At 37.3% G+C, this 19,617-nt stretch overlaps 1 protein-coding gene across 4 annotated transcripts in view; it reads left to right on the forward strand.

The window, feature by feature from the left end:
• The window catches only part of LOC101162995 (BMP/retinoic acid-inducible neural-specific protein 3), a 104,569-nt gene that overhangs the window by 20,791 nt on the left and 64,161 nt on the right, over nt 1-19,617 (forward strand). For all 4 annotated transcript variants that reach the window (XM_078946635.1, XM_004068210.5, XM_078946636.1 and 1 more), the window contains exon 3: nt 12,130-12,320. In XM_078946635.1, coding sequence (XP_078802761.1) covers nt 12,130-12,320 — 191 coding nt within the window. The remainder of the gene's footprint in view (nt 1-12,129; nt 12,321-19,617) is intronic.

Below are 19,617 nucleotides of genomic sequence, written 5' to 3' on the forward strand. Positions count from 1 at the left end.
TTGATGTCACTGATGCAGGCGTTCAGTTTCTCTATCTGGTCATTCTGGTCAGGCTTCATGGATAAATGCAACTGCGTATCGTCGGCATAACAATGAAAATTAATGCTGTGTTTCCTGATTATGTTTCCTAGGGGTAACATATAAAGCGTAAACAGGATCGGTCCCAAGACTGAGCCCTGTGGGACTCCATAGTTGACTCGAGTGCACTGAGAGGAATGGCCATTTACATTAACGAACTGATACCTATCAGACAGATAGGATTTAAACCACTGGAGAGCAGATCCTCTGATCCCTATGTCCTGCTCTAATCTATGGAGTAAAATACCGTGGTCGATAGTGGTAAGGTAAGGTTCCCCTCGATGTCACCAACTCTGGCCCCCGGATAACACCTGACAGTAGCCGCTGGGAGCTCCACGTTTCTAACTTCAGAAGAGCCTATAACCAGAGTTGAGTGTTCAGCGGGTGTGTCGCTGAGGGGGGAGAACCTATTACTAACGTGGAGTCTCGGGTGCTCTAAGTTTTTGCGTTTAGCACTATGTTTCCTCCCAACCGGTACAAACCCCTGACTGTCTCCCGGCTGTTGGGAGGGCGCTGGGGTGCTAGCTAAGTTAGCCCTGGTAGTGCGGCCCGCGCTACGAGTAACGACCTGGCTAGCCGGCTTAGCTTCCACTGTGCGGAGCCGCGCTTCTAACTGCTCCAGCCTGGCCTCCAAGTCTAACACAAGACTACACTTAACACACCTACCCCTATCTTCACTAAAGGAGGCAGGATCATCACTAAACATATGGCACATGGGGCAGGAGAGAGGAGGAGAGGCGGAAGGAGTGGTGGTGGCCATACTAGGTTCTAAGCTAAGGCTAGCGGTGTTTAAGTAAAGAGAAGTGGTTTATTTAGCAAAATGAGAAAAGTGAACAGCAAGCGGTTTAACAGTGGTGAATTCGCTAATAAAAGGTACTAGATGTGAATATTAACCCAGATAACCCTTAGAGTAAGCAATAGTAGTAAGGCTAATGCCAAACAAGAGGACAGCAGTCACACAGCTAGCACTGGGAATAGCTCACCCGGAAATGACGTCACAGGAAGTCCACCTAAAGAACTCATTTGTCCTTACAGCTATCAGGCTGTTTAATGAACCTGCCTGATATGAACTGATATTATTTTGTGAACTGTCTTTTTACTGTTGTTTGTTGTGTGTGGTTGTGTGTTTTGCTACCGGACACCTGAATTTCTCCCTTGGGAGATTAATAAAGTTTATATCTATCTATCTATCTATCTATCTATCTATCTATCTCTTTTACCTTATAAAATCACAAAAAGTACACTGAATTGCAAATCCCCCTTGTAGACTTACTGTTGGCAGTAAACTGAAATGAGAAGGGCTGGAAGAGGAGGAGAAAAGGTATTTGACCAAAGTGAGAGCGAGCTGCAAACTGTCCACACTATCTTTAAGGAACACCTGCACATTTGACCCAAACGTGACCCTATGTTGTAAGAGTAACAATAGATACATAATAATAAAAGCAACAATAAAAATATTATTTGTGAGTGGGTTTGTATTACAAGCAAATTATTTAGCTTTGCTGTATCTTTTTTGAGGCTAGGACGGGCAGCACAGTCATTAGTCAAAGTCAACAGCTAATGTTCAGTGTTATTGGTCCTTTTATATTTTCTACGTCATTGAGAAGAGCCACTTCCTGACCAAACAATTACAGACAGTCGTACTGAAGGCCTAGCCAAGTAATAAATACAATGTATGAGAAAAGTCATTCTGACGTGACACTGATGGGCCATTTTCTCTAATGGGAAGTTAAGATAAAATGGTTTTCATCCATCCATTTTCTGCCACATTTTCTGGGCAGAAAGGTCTGGTGAGAAATCTACAAGATATTTTTTTTGTTCTTAGTATATTGTAGTTTGTTTTGCAGTCTTTGTTGCTATACTTCTGAAATATCTTTACTCTGTTGCATCTGACTTTTTCCTTCATCATCTGTAAGATATTTATCAGATGTTTTTATTGCAAGTTTTCAGGCCCTGGTGTGCCACAGGCAGGTTTCAGGGCAGATGTTTTTGTACCACAAGTTATGCTGCATTGTTAATAAGCTTCTATATGCTGACTTTGCACTAGCAGGTGCGTCCAATAAAAATTGAAGCATAAGAGCTAAACATATGACTCTGGAGTAATGGCTTATGACTGTCGAGTGGCATTTTCCATTACCAGCAATTCATGTCTTGAAGCCCAAACAAGAGTATTTTAAATGAGTTAATGGATTTTTAACATTAGGTACCATTGTTGAGATTTCCAAATAGTTGAATTGTTCAGTTGTAAAGAAAAATAAAACACAACAGTTACACATTTTTCACACTTTGCAAATACTCTTGGCACAAAAAGGGTAGTATTTTATGTTGGTAGAAAATGTCTTTGTCGAAAAGAAATCCTCATTAGCACTACAATGTTGAGAAGCCAGTTTCCAGCTCTGTTAAACATTTGCAAAGAACATGCGTTTGTGGGATTACCATCAGACCCAAGTATGTGAAAAAGTTGCCAAAATTGTTTGAGCTTGAGTACTGGTACTGCGGTCTCATAGTGTCTGCTCCAAATATATTAGCATACCAAAATTGACTAATATGAATAGGGCATCTTCAAGTTTGTTTTCCCCTAGTCAGTTTGTGTCAGTATCTTGAGTAGACTACGGTGCCTGCCCCAAGCTAACAGTTTCAAGTAAAGAGAGATGTTGAAGACAGGCTGAAAAGTTGGCATCCCGTGAGGTGAAACTTCAAGAAGACCATTTTCTTCAGCCTGTCAGCACATTGATATCAAAGAATGTCTTCCAAAAATTTGTATTCAATGCTTGGGGGATGATATAGTCAATGGCTCTCTGCCCAGACCAACTGGAAAAAACGACATGCAGTCAATTTATGGTCTCATATAGCTTTCCAATGGTCTTTCAATGGCTGCCCTTCACTGTCATCTTAATTTGTGTTGGTGGTGGCAACATGAGCAATGGAACCTGAACATGTTAAAGAGTCCATATTCTGCCTACGGTAGTTGGAATATAGAATTGGGCATTGCTGAATTCTGCACCAGTCACATAATTTGGTGGAGGCAGTGTGGAATAGATTGTTGAGGCATGTCATCATCAAACCTTATCTTCCAAGATGACAATTCTTGTACCCAAAGTGTTTGTGTGTGTGTGTGTGTGTGTGTGTGTGTGTAGTGGAGAAGGTAAAATAGCCTGCCAACATTCATCATTCATGGTCCTGACCTCATTCAGCCTATTGAACAAATGTTTGATCAGCTCACACCATTAACAAATGATATATGGGAAACCATTCACCTAGGCAAACAATCATTGGTTGAAAACATAAACAATATAAAAACTATGTTCAAAAAGGACATTCAAAAAGTAAAAAGCAACCAGTGGCCAACTCTGATTGAAAAACAATGTCATGAAGTACCCAGGACTTAAGCAATGCGACAAGCAGTCTAAATTGTTCAAATGAAAGAGCCAGATTGTCTGAAGGGTGAGCCTAAACCCAAAAGATGCATAATCATAGCTACCAGGCTTGTGTTGCTTTATTATTAATTCTTAAGCTCGTATAACAGTATACACACACACACACACAAATCACAATAATATTTCAACAAAAGGTTGAAATGAAGTTAAAAAATTAAAACCTTTTTTTTTATTCTAACATATAACAGATGTGGAAGAAAGAAGCTTATTTTGACTTTTTACCCAAAGTCCTGACAGTCTTGATCAGTCCTTACGACTTTAATCACTTTATATCCACATCTTATCTTGTTCTCTGATTGTAATCTTTTTGTTGTATTTACCCTCCACTGTGTTGTTTTTCTACCTTGTAATGGTTCTGTTTTCATCATTGCTTGCACAGATTGCTTCACTGAGACTTTGTTCACAGCTTTTTTTTATTATTACATTGCTAACCAAGGAATATATAGAAATAAAATTCTTACAATTAATCTAGGAGCAACACTAAATTAAATATACATAGACTTTGCTTTGGCCTGTCAGAACGAGCCTGTCAAGTGTTTTGTTTCTATTACCAAGCAATTTCTGTGAATCCCTCTCATCTTAATCCCCTTTATGATATTAGTGTCGACCTGGCACCTCTGTCAAATGTCTGAAATAAGTTTTTGTTTCAAAGATTTAAAAGAAAACAAAATCAAAACAGGAGCATCCATATTATTATCTTGTTGATACAAAGCTCCCAGGAGGTTTAATAGGATTTTCACAAATTAATGGTCTTCTGTTTGTTTGATGCTGTTTGACGAAACTGTTGGTGGCAATTATGTGAAGCACTCATAACCTGCAGCTGTTGCCTGCATCGCTGCATTCTGTTATAGTTTTCATCTTGTTTTTATTTTGTTTACTTATTTTTTTGGAATTCAGTTTCTGTGATGGTTTGATGAATTTAATATCCAGGCGACTACATCCCATGTTTCACTGATCTGTGCAGGACTGTTGATATCCAATAAGTGCATTCCAGGAAATGACAAGCTCGACTTTTAAGTCACTGAGAAGAAAAGCCTGTCTGCAATTCTTCATCAATAAAAACCTCTCTCGATTACAAATGACACATGACTTTTGAAAAGGATCAATGCCATGCACAAGAAAAGAAAAATTAACAATGGAAAAAATGAGTAAGATGGACATTGCATTTCCATTAATAACTGTAGAATTGTTGCTATTTGCTTACAACGTCCTCTAAACAAATGTAATTTACATTTCTCATTGAATGAAGCATGAAGGACTTTTTTCTCATTTGGAAAATATTCTCCTTGGGGAGGTCCTTGAAATAACTTTGAGTCCACATTAGCCAAGTGTGTTTTGAACACTGTTATTTTGGTATGTGGGGTAACCCAGCTAAAAAATAAAAAAGAACACATCTGCGCTCTCGCTCAGGTTTTATTGATAAAAAGCCAATTTTTGAGATTATCCTGCTTCTTTCTTCTTTATTTTCTAAGAACTAAGCGTAGACATGAAAAATATACAAAACAGGCTCTATGTGTCTTAACCTTTTATTTTTCCTTTTAAGTTGCTAAGATTCTTCAATATTTAAATGAGCCATTCCTAAATCAGTGTCTTGTACACGCGCGTTCAAATTTATTTTTGTAAGAATAAATGCACAATAGGAAAATGTGGCTTCACTTCATTAATAGCAGAGAAAAACCATCCCAGTTACAGATTGTGAAATTGCTAATGTTAGTCTATTAGTAAAGCTTTGTTGTTAGACTTTTCTGTTATTGATGCAAATATTCATCAAACTGCTCCAGACTTACTTTCATTTATCATCTATTTGAAAGCAAAAATAAGGTTTTTCTTTCCTTTATAGCTGGAAATAAGTTTTCAAGGGCATTAAGGCTGGAAAACACTACACAAATGATGACTAGTTAACCCTTTAACTACTGTAAGTCTTCAACTGTTTACGCAATTAACTTATTCCAGTGGATTCTGAAGCAGAGAAAAGCACCCGTACGCTGATATGCAACGCTTTACAGTAGTGCTTTACACCATCAACGTAAAACAGCTGATTTTATCACGGAGCAAAGCGGATTTGGGCCGTTATGCAACACTCTACATCAGTAATGTTATGCATATCGATTCAAAGACAATATGAAAAGCTTCTTCAGAATTAACTAATTCACATAAAAGGTGGAAGAGTTACAGTATGTCAAAAAGCGTGTATTATTTAGCGGTCACCAGCAAGATCTCAGATGTTAAAGGGTCAACCCTAAATCTAGCCGTAGCTCTAAATATTGGGCTTTTTTGGGATCAGCTCATCAGCTGTCACTCTTTTTGTTTCTCCATGGTTTTATCATTTTACCTTGTTATGTTTTAGCGCCTTAAATATAGAATGTTATGGTTTTTTTAAATCACATTTTTAAATTAGCTTTTATAACTTATATAGGATAAGTAAATAATATTCAAACCAATCATTTTCTAAAGTAATGTGCAACAAAACAAGCTTTTTTTTTAAATTGGAATATGTAACCTCCATAATGGCCAGACTTTCCAATAAATAAAGTGTAGGAACTGGAAACAGCAGAATTGCTTTCCTTCCTTTAATGATGCTGCAGTGTACACGATATAGGAATTTTCAGCTGTCAGCTGTAAGGAAAATATGAGATTACTAGTCTTGTTTGCTTAGTGGAGATATAAAAAGTCTATTCTGTCCTGGAAAACTGTCATTAGTTCATGTTTTCTTTTCTACGTGAAATGAGGCACATCTGATTTCTCACTTGAAGGTTCAGTGAATACAGGATGATTTGAGGCTCAAGTTAGACAGTCAGGTTAATAATATGTTGCCATCACTACTAAAAAGTATTAACTTTTTTTTCTTCATAAATAGGGTTCACCAGTGTCAGTTATTGATGTTCCAAGTCATCGAGACAGTCTGTTATTACAAATTATGATGGCGTAAAATTGCTAAGTCACTCCTGGTCATTTGCAAATAACGAGAACAGTTTTCTTTTTTTCAGAAAATTCTTCCATAATTTGTTGTTATCTCTAACATCTAAGTGATTTACTTCAAAGACTCTTGATTTTGGACAACCGGAGAAAAAACAAATACCTATATTTTTATTATTTTCTTCATTTAACTAAACCAAAGTTTGTCATTAAGCTTAGAGGTCTAAGTCAGTGTCATGTTTTGATCTGTCTGTCCATCTATCCATCCAAAATCAACCAGGTCAATAGTGGATATTTGACAGCTCGACATGTCTCATTTTCCCCAATGGCCTCGTGTTGTTTTGAGGCAATGCTTTCCACTCTTCCACAAGTGCGACACGCAGCTCTGCCAGGTCACTCGGTGGTGGGGTACGATCATCCAGTCTCTGTTTCAGCAAGTCCCAGATGTGGGATTGTGGTCAGGCGACATCGCTAGTCATACCATTTAAAGTACTTGAACTGAAGTCTAGATGAGACTGTTAGTACGATGTGGTGAAGCATTATCATCCATTAAAAGAAAGTTGAGGGTGTGCTGGTGGAATTGGGGAAGGAAGATGTTTGTATGATGTCTCTGAGGTAAGAACAGGCAGTGACTGGGACATCTACAATAACTATCGGTTCTGGTGATTCCTTCCCTGACTGTTGCACCTTCTCCACCAGAGCAAACCCTGGGGACCATGTTGACCTCAGCATAATGCTCACCTTGCCTTCTCCAGCAATGTTGACGACCACCCTTTTCCCTGCAAGGTGACCTGACATTCATCAGTGAACAGAACGTTGGCAATTGCTGTATTGTCCAGGTCACATGGTCTTGTGCCCACTGCAAACATTCATGGTGGTGTCTTGGTGCCAGTGGAGTCAACTACAACGGTCACCTTGCATTCAAGTCAGACTCGTGAAGTTGGTTACTAAGGGTTTGTCTGGAAACCCTAGTCCCCCTCACATTGCACAAACGGGCCTGCATCTATGTGACATTTACAAAACAGTGTCTGAGTGCATAGGTCCTTAGGTACTGGGCTCCACTACTGGTTCTGTCACAAATTCTGCCAGTACTTCTGTGTCTTGATGCAAGTCTGGTGATGACACTTTGAAACAAACCAAGTTCACCTGCAACATCTAACTGGCTACTACCAACCCGAAGGTGCACTATGGCCACTTGGTACTGCTCGTCCGTTAAGTGACGTCATGTGTTCATGGCTGTTTGACTCATGAACTTGGAATGACTTACTGGCAAAATCAGCTTTTTATACTGACAGAATGTTGAAATTGATGCCACATTGAAAAAGTTTTTCTAGTTTTTTTGGCTCAATCAGTGAGGCACACTGTACACAGTGAGACCATTATGAGGAATACAAAGTCTGTGAAGTGAAATAAACACTATGTATACGACATCCACCAAGTTTTTCACAATATCCTTAACTTATTGTGAGTAGTATACCCTAATTTAGCATGTTTCTAAGTGTTAAAGTTAAACTCCAACGAAATTTTTCTCTATTGTGAAAGCATACCCAATTGTCTTGTAATTATGATGGGTGGCTATGGTGCAGCGGAGGGCAGTCACCCTCTGATTGGATGGGTGTGTCAATTCCCACCTTGCCCGCCCATGTGTGGGAGTGTCTTTGGGCAAGACACTGAACCCCACATTGCCTCTGGTGGTTACAGGCTGGCGCCAGTAATTGGCAGCGGAGCCGCCGATGAATTACAAAATTCATCTCTTAGTTGTGAGTGGGACTTGCCTTGAAATTAAGATGTTGAGCTTTTTCAAATGGTGCATTTTGCTCCACGCTTTGAAAAAACTCAGAAATACAATTTTGATCTAAATTCTTTCGTACATGTCCTCCATCAAGTTTTAATTCTTGAAGCATGTGAAAAATGATTATAGAATACGTCAAAAATACTAAAAACATAATTTTCATTGTAGTCTTTAAAGGAATTTTTAAACGCAGTAGCATTTGGTAGAAGTTTTTCTTTTTTCTTTTAGAAGGGGTAATAGAAACATTCAATTTTTTTTTTTTTTTTTGTAAATTAACAAGATAATTCTTGTTGGCTAGTTTTGGGTTTGTAGATGACAGTGGATAGCAGAGAATCAGCTTTTTAGTTTTTTCTGTTAGGATCCATCGCGTGGAGGTCAAAAGAGGCGGGCTTTGCTTTGGCGTTTTCACCGCAGTTCTGAACTGACTTCAGTCCACATGGCTGCACACAGCGGTGCGTTTGAACTGCATCAGCAAGTTATTTGTTTTGTTGGACACAGAGGACACCCCTCAGGCGGCCTGAGCTTTTGTGATGGATCTGAGACAGCAGTGCTATGATGGACAGGCAGCACGGTAACCCCCCACCCACCAACCATCACCACCGCCTGCTTTGATTGTGGCCCCTGTAGCTTTCACATCTTTTTACCTATTGGTGCTTTGGCTCACTCAGAGGGGGAGCTGACAGGTAGATATGCCTGGGGCCCCCTGCAACACAGAGCTGCAGGTGGATTAAACCCGCATGTGTGCAGCAGCCTATTCCAGTCACTCAGCTTCTCGCTGTGAAAGAGTTAAGGGGGGGGGGGGGGGGGGGGTACATTACCAGTCTTCCATGAAAAGCAGGGAAACAGATCTATGTGTGATATACTCGGTTATATACTCGGTTTGTCGCTGCTTCGCCGTGACACCACTCATAAACGTCCATCAGCTCTCAACGTGGTGAAACTGAGTCGATCCCAGCTGGGCTATCCCTCTTTTTCTCCCCCTCCACTTCTCCCTTCGGCTGGCCTCAGAGGACGGCCAAAAACACTAATGATTGCTTGTTAAAGAGAAACATCAACATAAAACAGGCCTTAATGAGCGGTTTTCTGTTTGCATTTTTCTCAGAGGGGTCATTGTTATTGGGGGGGAAATTGATTGGCAGCAGTCTCACACCCAAGGGGGCTGTGTGATATTCTGGGCGATGGAGACGTTTTCCATGTATGGGCCGCTTTGTTTGGATGTGTGCAGCTGCTGCAGGATTTGTAAAAGCATGGGTGATGTGTGCTGGCATCAAATCCAAGAGATGCCAGCATACAATCTGAAATTTTACTTCTTTGAAATCAAGATTGTTGTTTATCCGGATTAGCAATGTTGTTGAACATTCCGTTGCATTTGCATTATTTTCCTCAGCAAATTGGAAGAGTTTGGCAAAAATAACAAGTATTTGAATTGAAGTTCACAAAAGTGAAAGTAAAATCCAGGGACTAAAACTACGGTATTTCTGAAAAGCTGAAAATATAAATCTTTTTAAATTATGAATTTGATAAGAAATGTTCATGGAGATTTGTTTTACAAAATGAAAAAGCCAAATTATATTATTCAGTGCCATCTTATCATCAACAATCAATTCATTTATAAACCAATTATTTAAAACATTTATAAAGCGGACTAGCCACTTTATTTGGTAAAGAGCCCTGGAGGGTAAAAATAACAAGAATGACTAAAATAAATTAAATTAACGAACATTTTTGCTAAATAAAATAAAAGGTGATTAAAAATTATTCAAAATAAAACATGAAGTTATTTACAAATTCACAGAAGTGGTTACAGCGTGAACTGTTCTTGCATGTCTTTTCTTTCTCGTAAAAAAAGTGAAAATCTACACACACAAAAATATTTCTACACTTTAACACAAAGCATAAAAAGATTTAAAAATTAGATGCCAAGTAGAGATCTGGCTTGATATCAAAGTGGAGAAATCATATTTTGGAGACCTTTCCACACCAACAACCACCCCACTCATATTCACAGTGAATGCTACTTCAGTAGAGAAGGCTACTGATCAAAGCAAGGAGATCCCATCACTGATATGAAGAATTCTTCAGAGGAAAACACTGGAGTTAGAACCAAAATTTAAGAGGAATAAAATACAAAAAAGGAAAAACAGATTAATAACTAGATAATATATAAACCTTAATAGGTGGATTAAAAAAAAAAAAAAATCAAATCAAATAGGTAAAAAAAAAAAAAAATCATAGAATAAAACTGCCAAAACATGCCCTTTGGATATAAGTAAAAAATTCTTACCCCATTGGCAGATTTTCTATATAAAAGCGGAAAAAAAAATGCCTATAGGGTGAGAGAGATGGTCTTACAGAGAATTTTTATTTTAAGAAATAAATTCCAGTCACTACTACATGTTTAGCTAAACTAAGATTATTTTGCTATTGAAAAGCTTGATAGTTTTTCTCAAGAGGACATAGCTGCAGACATCAATGTCCAGAACTTAGAAGTCTTCAACCGGAACAGTAACAATTATGATTTTCCTGGTTTAAATATCAATAAAAAGTTTAGAGCTAGGGTAAATTGTTTAATTTACTCTTCTGGCTGAGGACGGCAGGCCAGGTCTCTTTCAAATTGTCTTACAAAAATGACAAAAAATAAGACATTTTTTCAAACAAGAATCTTTTACTTTTTTAAGATTCAGTTTTTGCGTTAAATATATATATAAGATAAATATATCCCTACATTTCAGCTAAATGCTAGGTTAAAAAGGTAGGCCTTGAGCCTTCCTTTAAACATATGAACTGTCTCTGTAGCCCTGAGGCTCTCTGGGAGACTGTTCCACAGACACTTTTAATGGTGACTTGACTTGGCTATTTGTTTGAATAAAATGGTCAATTTAAGTCCCGTTGCTTTCTGTCTAGTTTGCTTCAAATGAAAGTTGTTTTGAAGTAGATCTCCGACGCTAGGTGTTTGCTGACCTGTTTCTGCCATGCAAGACTTTACTACACACTCTGTGTTTAAGCTCAAACCTGATAAAGAGACATCTTGATATAAAGGAAACCATTTTAAATAATATATAAGTGCAGTTCTTTTTTTTTTTTTCATTTTGCCAGCTCTCATATAAAAGATTCTTTTGCATGAAAATATAAAATGCTTCTCAGCTTTGCAAAACCAAAGCATCTTTGAACACATGCAGAACTTTGTTCTCACCTCCTTCACAACATCTCCACAGAAGCAATTGAAAGCCCTTTCCCACTGTTGGGCTCGAGAATTATGTTTGTCGCCATCTGTATTTCAATGTTACAAATCTACGCCATCAAGCAGCAGCACCCAGCCTGCACTTTGTTGATAAAGGCAGCTGGCTTGCTCCAAGGCCAGGCTGATTAACAAAGTCTGAAGATGAAGCCTGTTCCATCCCAAAGAGGTCCCTTAAAGCAGCAAGACTCTGTCCATGATTACAGAAACTACAGCACTGTAAAAAAGAACAAGAGATGAGAAAAGATTGTGCAAATCAAAACCAGTTGAGAGACTATGTTTTTTTTTTTTTTCCTCCAGAATATTTCTCTGATCTGGAGTGAAGACAGCAAGGGGCCATTTTTTTAAAAATAAAAATTTAGTTCAAAACAGTCACTTAGCTGACACTAAAATATCATTTTTAAACCTTTTGTGTTTAAAAGCTACATATTTACCTCCTATTTTATTGCTATATCAAGGTAAATCCCTAAATTGAGGCTTTCGTGAATCTGTCTAACTGCAGCTTCCTGTTTCACCACTTCTTAGAGCCACATTTCTCAGGATTTTGTGCAACATTTCGTCTCTCTTAGGCTTTCCCAAATGAGCCTCCATGCAGCGTTCCTAACATTCATGTTGCAGCACAACATGTTTTTTTTGTTGACCATGTGTTTTTTTGTGTTTTGCTGCAGAGAGTTTGGACGTTGGAAGGTGAACAGTTTGGCCCTGGAGAGACAAGAAAACAATGGCTTTTCCATACCGCTGGACGCCGAGTTCCTCCAGACTATTAGGCAGCTGGGCAGAAGGCCCAGTCAAAGTGCCATCATTGACAACATTATCAGGAAATATGGAACCCACTTCCTGCTTTCTGCAACACTGGGAGGTAAATAAACAACATCATGTTGCTTGTACACTGGAGATTTGTGTTTTTCAAAGATGTGTGTGTGTAAGTAGTTTCAAACTGTTGTAATCTTAATTTGTGCATACATAAATTGCATTTTGTATTTTTTTCATTTTATATTTTTTTAACTTATACACAAAACGTATAATGTGAGTAACAAATCACGCACAAATCCAAATTTATGCACAAATCCTAATTTACAAACGCACAAAGCAAGAATATGCAAACACAAATCCCAATTTACGCACAAATCAAGTATTACGCACGCACAAATCCGACTGAGTCTAATTTCTCTCCATAGTTTTTCTCCTGCGTGAGAATGATTCGATTCCCGTTGATTGCATAAACCGTTAAAAAGTTAAAGTTTGTCACAAAGTGTATGCTATTTAGGTGTCACTGGTGACATCTCAGGTGTTAAAGGGTTAAATATAGATATATAATATAGATATATATGTTTGAAAAAACAATAGTTAAAAAGTGCAAATATAAATCTGTCACAGCTTTCACAGTCATAACTGTACTTAAAAGTCCTTTGTATATAACATGGTTCATGTTACCCTGTGGTGAATTATTATTCCACTAGGGGCAGCAGAAAGACATTTCCTCGTTATTTCCACAAAATCTCAAAAAACATTTTTGGCAAGAACAGTTTGCCAATAAAATTTAAAAAAAAAAAAAACTATGTGACAGGGTGATTTTTTTCTTTCTAAACACTCATGTCTTATTATTATTATTATTATTATTATTATTATTATTATTATTATTATTTTTGTTTTAAACTGACATTGTTGGGAGCAAAAACTCACCAAATCAACCGGTGTATCATAATTTACACCATCTTTATTTCTTAAAAAAATGATAATGCTGTTTTATGGTGTGGCTTTTAGAAGGTTTAAAAATCTAAGCAGCAGTGGATTCAGTTTAATTTTCGCTGACAGTGAGCTTCACTTTTGTGTTTATTTTTTATTTATTTTTATTTTTTTTTACAGAAAATGAATACTAAGAACCTCATGTAGTAGAGTTTTTTTGGACCAATGTTTTTGCTTTTTGTCTTTTGTCCACAAAAGTCTTGCTTTCCCAACTTATTTTGGCTGTTCTCTGAACAAAGAAACCGTTCATGAGCATACAGCTGCTTTCAAATGTTTTGTTTTGTTTTAAAATCTTCAGCATTGTACAGTAGGATGACAGTTTTGCCTACAAACATGCTTGCAGGGTTTTACAAAGATTACATAGTTTCATCTAAAGCTGCAGAACAATTCGGCTTTGCTGTTCATTTGTTCTTGTTGTCGTTCACAAATCTCCCATCTGTGTTTTTGTGTTCGGAGAGGCTCTCACCTCTGTAAGGCTAACCAATCAAAAGGCAGCCAGCATGAAATGGAATGTTTGGGTGTGGTTTAATCACCAATCGGACCAGAGGTGCCTTGAAACTCATGCAAGACAGTTGAAGGCTCACAAAAGGCAAATGTTATCAATTTAAAAGGCTTAAAAAATGCTGCTGAAGCCTAAAGGCGTTTAAATAACTATTAAAACTGTATCATATAGCCACTTCATAAGTAATCCTAAAAGATTAAACAAAGGAAACACCTATTAAGACTTGGGATTTAAAAATTAAAATTAAGCTTGAATTATCCTTATATAGATTCAAGCTTAACGGAATATTGACTCAGCTGTAAAAAAAATTAGATTGACTACTACTTTTAAAGCCTGTATTCTCTGACAAAAATCACAGAATTTATACATTTACCAAACATTTATGGTAAATTTTGCCAGAGTTCTTTTAGCCCAGCAAAGTTACAACACTTATCTAGTGCACAAGCCTTTTTTCCCTCCCCTTTTCCTGACACCTCTTTCATTTTTTCTGCCTCTTGTGCACACACTTTCAGATGATAAATATCAGCTTTTAAATAGTCTGGGAGGACTATGTTGCAATCTTTCTGCTGCTACAATTAAACTATAGCAGAAGGAAGAGTCACACCTTTTACAGCATTCTGCACATCAGACTGTTTTACCACAAGTGCTTTAAACGCTTGTGTTTTATTATGCGGAAAATTATTAATTTTAAGAAAGGGTCTGTATATCTGTTTATCAATTAATTCTATTTAGAAAATAAGTATTTATTTACATTCTCTGAAAAAGAAGATCTTCATTTTTAAAGGGTTTAAAAATAGTAAAATGATTTTGGTTTAAAACAGCATATCTGGGTGTGGCAAATTTACAAATTCTTTGTAAAATCTTACTGGTCTTGAAATGCATGCCAAAAGCTGTTTTCTTTATCTAAAGTAAAGTAGCTATTAACCAACTTGTAGAATTTAAAAACACAGTGAACCGAACCAAAAGTTTCCAAAATCTTGGACATCCATTTGGCTTTACAGTCTCACTCCAATCGTTTTTTTTAATCTTTTGTAAAAGCGTTCACAGTGGTCTTTTATATATGATGATGCCAGTGTCATTTTCTAGGAAATAGTTTTTGCAGAGGGGCAGTTTTTTCTAAGAAATTTTTCACTTCTGAGTCTAACCTGCCCTTCCTTTCCCCATATCTGAGAACTAGGAGGAGGGAGCCCAATGTATTTTCTGTCACAAATTCTTCAACAGCATTTATTTTTATCTGCTCCTGATTTACAGCGATTCCTAAAAAAAAAAACAGAAACGGAATTTTATTCCATTTTTTTCCATATATGTCCTCTATAATCAGAAAAATGCCTCAAGAGCATGTTAAAACACTACTTTCATCAGAGTAGGTTTAGAAGACAGGTCCTGTGGTCCTGTGTCATCTGAAACTTTATTATCCAAATTTAAGATGACATTTGTTTTACAATAGTGGTAGATTTTTATTGTCTTTCATTTTGATGTTAAGAATATTGGAATATGTATGCTTTATAACAATTTTATTGTGTACATCAATGGTCCCCAACCTTTGTAACGCCACAGACTGGTGAGACGTCAGACAATAGATTCCCGGACCGGTCTATAAGATGTGGCGAATGTTTATTGTAGCGACACTACGAGGAAGGACGAAGAAAGATGTGACTAGTCGAACTTTGAGCTTGACAGGCATGTCATTGTACATCGCACAGGTGTCATCATCCTCTACCCTTTCCATTTTTTTTCCACATTTAATAGACAGAAGAACTGTCTATTAAATGTAGCTTTATTTTTTTTTGGAAGTCGAAGGCTCCTTCCTCTCTGTCTCCTGGCTGGGCCTTTTCCTCTTGGCAAAGAAACTTTCCAAGGACGTTTGTTTTTTTACTCATTTTGCTAGCTCCTGGATTTTATTTTAACCTATCATGTGACCGAGAAGAGCGCCTTGGCCTGCGTCGAGGGTGACATAGACGGATTTAAAAGAGAATCAGGCAATTTTTCCAAATAAAACACCTTTCAGATTTAAAAAATAAAGAAGATGGAAGTTATTTATTCTTTCTGTGCGGCCCGGTACCAAATGACCCACGGACTGGTACTGAGCCGCGGTCCAGGGGTTGGGGACCACTTGTGTACATCCTGCAAGAAATAATGTATTCCCTTTTGATCTGATATTAGCAAAAAAAATTGTATAAACAATAAAAAATCTAAAATATTGCAACTTAAAAACTGTCTTCTAACCAAAGTAATGTAGTATAGTGATGGTGAGTAGGTAAGGGTTAATGGCCGACGATGTAGGCGTTATTACTTTTTAACGCACGCCGTGGAAGCTTGAACCGTTTAACACGAAGTGGAGGACGGTTGCTTCTGCGAAGTACCTTAAAAAGTAAGAATGCACACTTCGAAGGCCATTAACCCGCTCATACCATGGTCATTTACAAAGGCAATACATATTAACCAGTTTTTAGTCCTTAATTCTTGTTTTTTTTCAAATTTGGATCGCTTTTCTCACAAAAAGCGGATATGCCGCATCACGTAACAAATAGTCCGCGTCGGGCCACCGCTGCAGTCAAGATTCGGTGATATATATATATGCTGATCTTTCCGATGGGTTGAATAAAGCATCAGTTCAGAGAAAAAGTTCACCTCTTACCGCTTGTTTTTGTCCAAATGATGAAGCAAAAGGTTGTTTTTAAGAAGCCGGCGCAGTGATACAAAACATTCAAGCTAGGTGACCGGAACTTCTTTTTTCACCGTGCGGTTATCAGGTTTTGATGCACACCCAGCAGCCAATCAGAATCGAGTATTCACCCGGAACATGGTATAAATACAGATATATCAGCTAGTAATGAAACTGATTTAAGAGAGTGGTCCAAACCCTTTTTTATGACGTGTTGGCCAAAAAACATTGCTGTGTATAGTGGTAGGAAATGCATAATAGAAAGCAATATTTTTATAGCGTCTTTCTGTTTCCAATTTATGCAGGCAGAATACCCATTTTGAGGGGAAAAAAAAGACAGACATATTTAAATTGTCATATTGATATTGAAGTTTCTGCTGAAAAAGCCATCTTCACGTTTATTACTTCTTTGGCTGAACTGGAAAGTCATCTTACCAGCCTGTCTTCAACGTGCCCTTAAAAATTCTACAGTTGATTCACGACACTGTTGCCAGAATGCAGCCTGAAACAGCCGGGGGAGCCCATATCTCTCCTCTTCTGGCCTCGCTGCACTGGCTGTCACTCAAAAGTAGAAGAGCCTTCAAAGACATTCTTATCAGATGCTAAGAAGTTAATAGAAAATCTCTTGTTTCCATATCAACATACAAGAAGACTTTCACTCTCTGAATGTTGAGCTAGATGTTACACTGCGGCTATCCAAGTCCAGAATGTGAAACAGTCTTCAACTGTCAGACTTTTTATTTATTTATTTTTCAGATTCTATTTGTGATGAGAATGAGGAATCTCTTGATGCCTTTAAACTCAAATTAAAAGCTGCTTTTTTGAAAGCCATTTGGGTTTTTTATGTTGATTCTGATTTAGTTTAAGCTTAATTGCCAGTTTTTTTTTCTTTCCTTCAGCTGTGATTCTGTCGTGGACACATTTCAAATTCCACAAAGCATTTGGGGGTGACTTTTAACTATAAAAAAAAAAAAAATTGTTTAGGCCTGCACAATTAATCGCAAATTTATCGTTATCGCGATTTCAAGCTGTGCAATATCCATGTAGCAAAAGTCGGCGAAAATCGCAATAAATGGTAAACCTTAAATGTTCTAAAACAATCTTCTAGCAAATTGAACTATTTAATGAATTGAATAAATCCCTTTATCCATTTGGCCAATCAGATGGAGCCCTTCACGTTGTTGACCAATCGGCCAGATTGACTCGGTCGAGTGTTTTAAAGCTCAAGTTAAGACCTTTTTATTTAGGAAAGCTTTTAGCTGACTTTTACTTGTGTTCACTTTTCACTCAAAAAAAGGAAATTACCAGCCAATTAAGTTAACGAAAAAGTAACTTGTCATTTCAACCAGAAAATTTTATGTTTGTAAATCTTACGTGAATGAATCATGTCGATTGTACATAAAAATAATCCATTTAAAAGTTACTAATTTCAATCATGTTGATCCAACATGATACCATTAAATTGGATGCATTAGTAATCGCAAGGAATTGTGGGATACCATTTTCTTTGTCTATCTGGGCAGATTGGGGTCTAAGTGTGAGTTTTTGTCCATGGATTTTATTGTCTAGCTGTTTTACTCTGTTTTAACTAGTGATTTAAACTGTTATGTTTATTTTTTTTGCACCATGAGTTAAAGTTTGGTAGAGGATGAAGACCAACCCCCTTGTGTGGCAAACTGTTAATGTTCCAATACTTAACACAGAGTTCGCGGTAATTGAGCTCCTGTCTTGTGATGTGGGACTTTGCTGGGTAATTCATGTCTTTGATGTGAAAATTAAAAGACCCATTGGTTGTAACTTTGGAACAACATATCAATTACAGATGAATAAATAAAATTAAAGAAATAAATAGAAATTCAAGTTAAATAAACTTAATTTACTTAGGTGTGACCAATTGAAGTGATTCAATTAAATTGGATCAACTTTTTTCTTTTTAGAATGAGCAACAATATCAATTTAAAGTTGGGTGCAACTGCTCTATTTAAATTGAATCAACTTAAATTTATTAGTTTGAACCTAAATACATTAAGTTGAGCCAACCTAAATAAATTAAGTAGGACCAACATGATTCATTTTTGTTCAAGTAACGCAATCTAATCATGTGGAAATCCTTTCCATAATTTTTTTATGTTCATTCAAAGTGAACGTTTTTTGAGTGTTGCTTGTTTGTTTATTTCTGTGCCTGTGTGCGTTTTATTGGGTATCGTTACTGATTTTATATTGTTTTACTTTGTGAAGCACTTTGTGAGTCGCTCTCTGTGAGAAGTGCTATATAAATAAAGATTACTTACTTACTTACTTACTTTTATGTTAGATGTTGCCCTCCTAATTAGACGAGGGTCCTTTGGAGAATAATTTAGGGGATTTTGACTTATCGCAGGTTATATCATCGTTGCAATATTGATCACTAATATCGCATATCGCGAGTTTTCCTCATATCGTGCAGCTCTAATTTGGTTAAATTTTAAATACATTGAGCAGCCCCAGTTCCTTCAAGAGGCGTGCTCAGGTCCTCTGCCAAAGGCCTGGACGCCTGAGGCTTCAATCTCAGCTGTTCCAAGGACTGCAGTCTTTTTGGACTGAGATCCCCTGTGTTGTTCTTGGAATCTGCCTGCTATGGGAGCACTCCGGGTCACAGCCCTGAATGCTCCAATTACCACTTTTGCCTTCACCGTCCACGTGATTTCTTTTTTTTTTATTTTGAGGCTACTTGTGCTCCTTTTAGTCACTGCTACCATCAGTGGGGATTGTTTTATCAGTCAACAAATGTGTTTGTTTTTTTTCATTCCTTTTCTGATGCCTGTCAGCCATCCTTTCTTTTGGTTGTTATTAGCTTATCAGTGTGGATTTGGATGTCCCAAAGTTTGGATCTATTTCTAACCCTCATTTGACAAACATGTGCTCTTGTACAGTCTTCTAGGCACAAGATTGTGCAAATGGACGCCTGTGAGATTAACCTTAAGATTGTTTTTCTCTGGGCTGCAACAGCTCATTTCACATTTCAAACAGCAAATCAAACATGATAACGTTTCAAGAATGCCTCAAAAGGTTTTCAAATGTTTTTTTTAATTTACTTTCAAGGGGTCTCTCCCTCTTGAGCTGCTGAAATTGTGTACTAGTTAAATGCACAATACGTCGTTGGCCTAGTAGCAAATGAACTGGTTTAGAAAGCTATAAGTGTTCTTAGGATGAGGGAGGGAAAAAAAAGTCAAATCATTTTCTCTCCCAAAATACTAGATTTTC

Source organism: Oryzias latipes, chromosome 4, assembly GCF_053564925.1.
Source record: "Oryzias latipes strain Hd-rR chromosome 4, Olatipes_Hd-rR_3.1".
NCBI lineage: Eukaryota > Metazoa > Chordata > Actinopteri > Beloniformes > Adrianichthyidae > Oryzias > Oryzias latipes.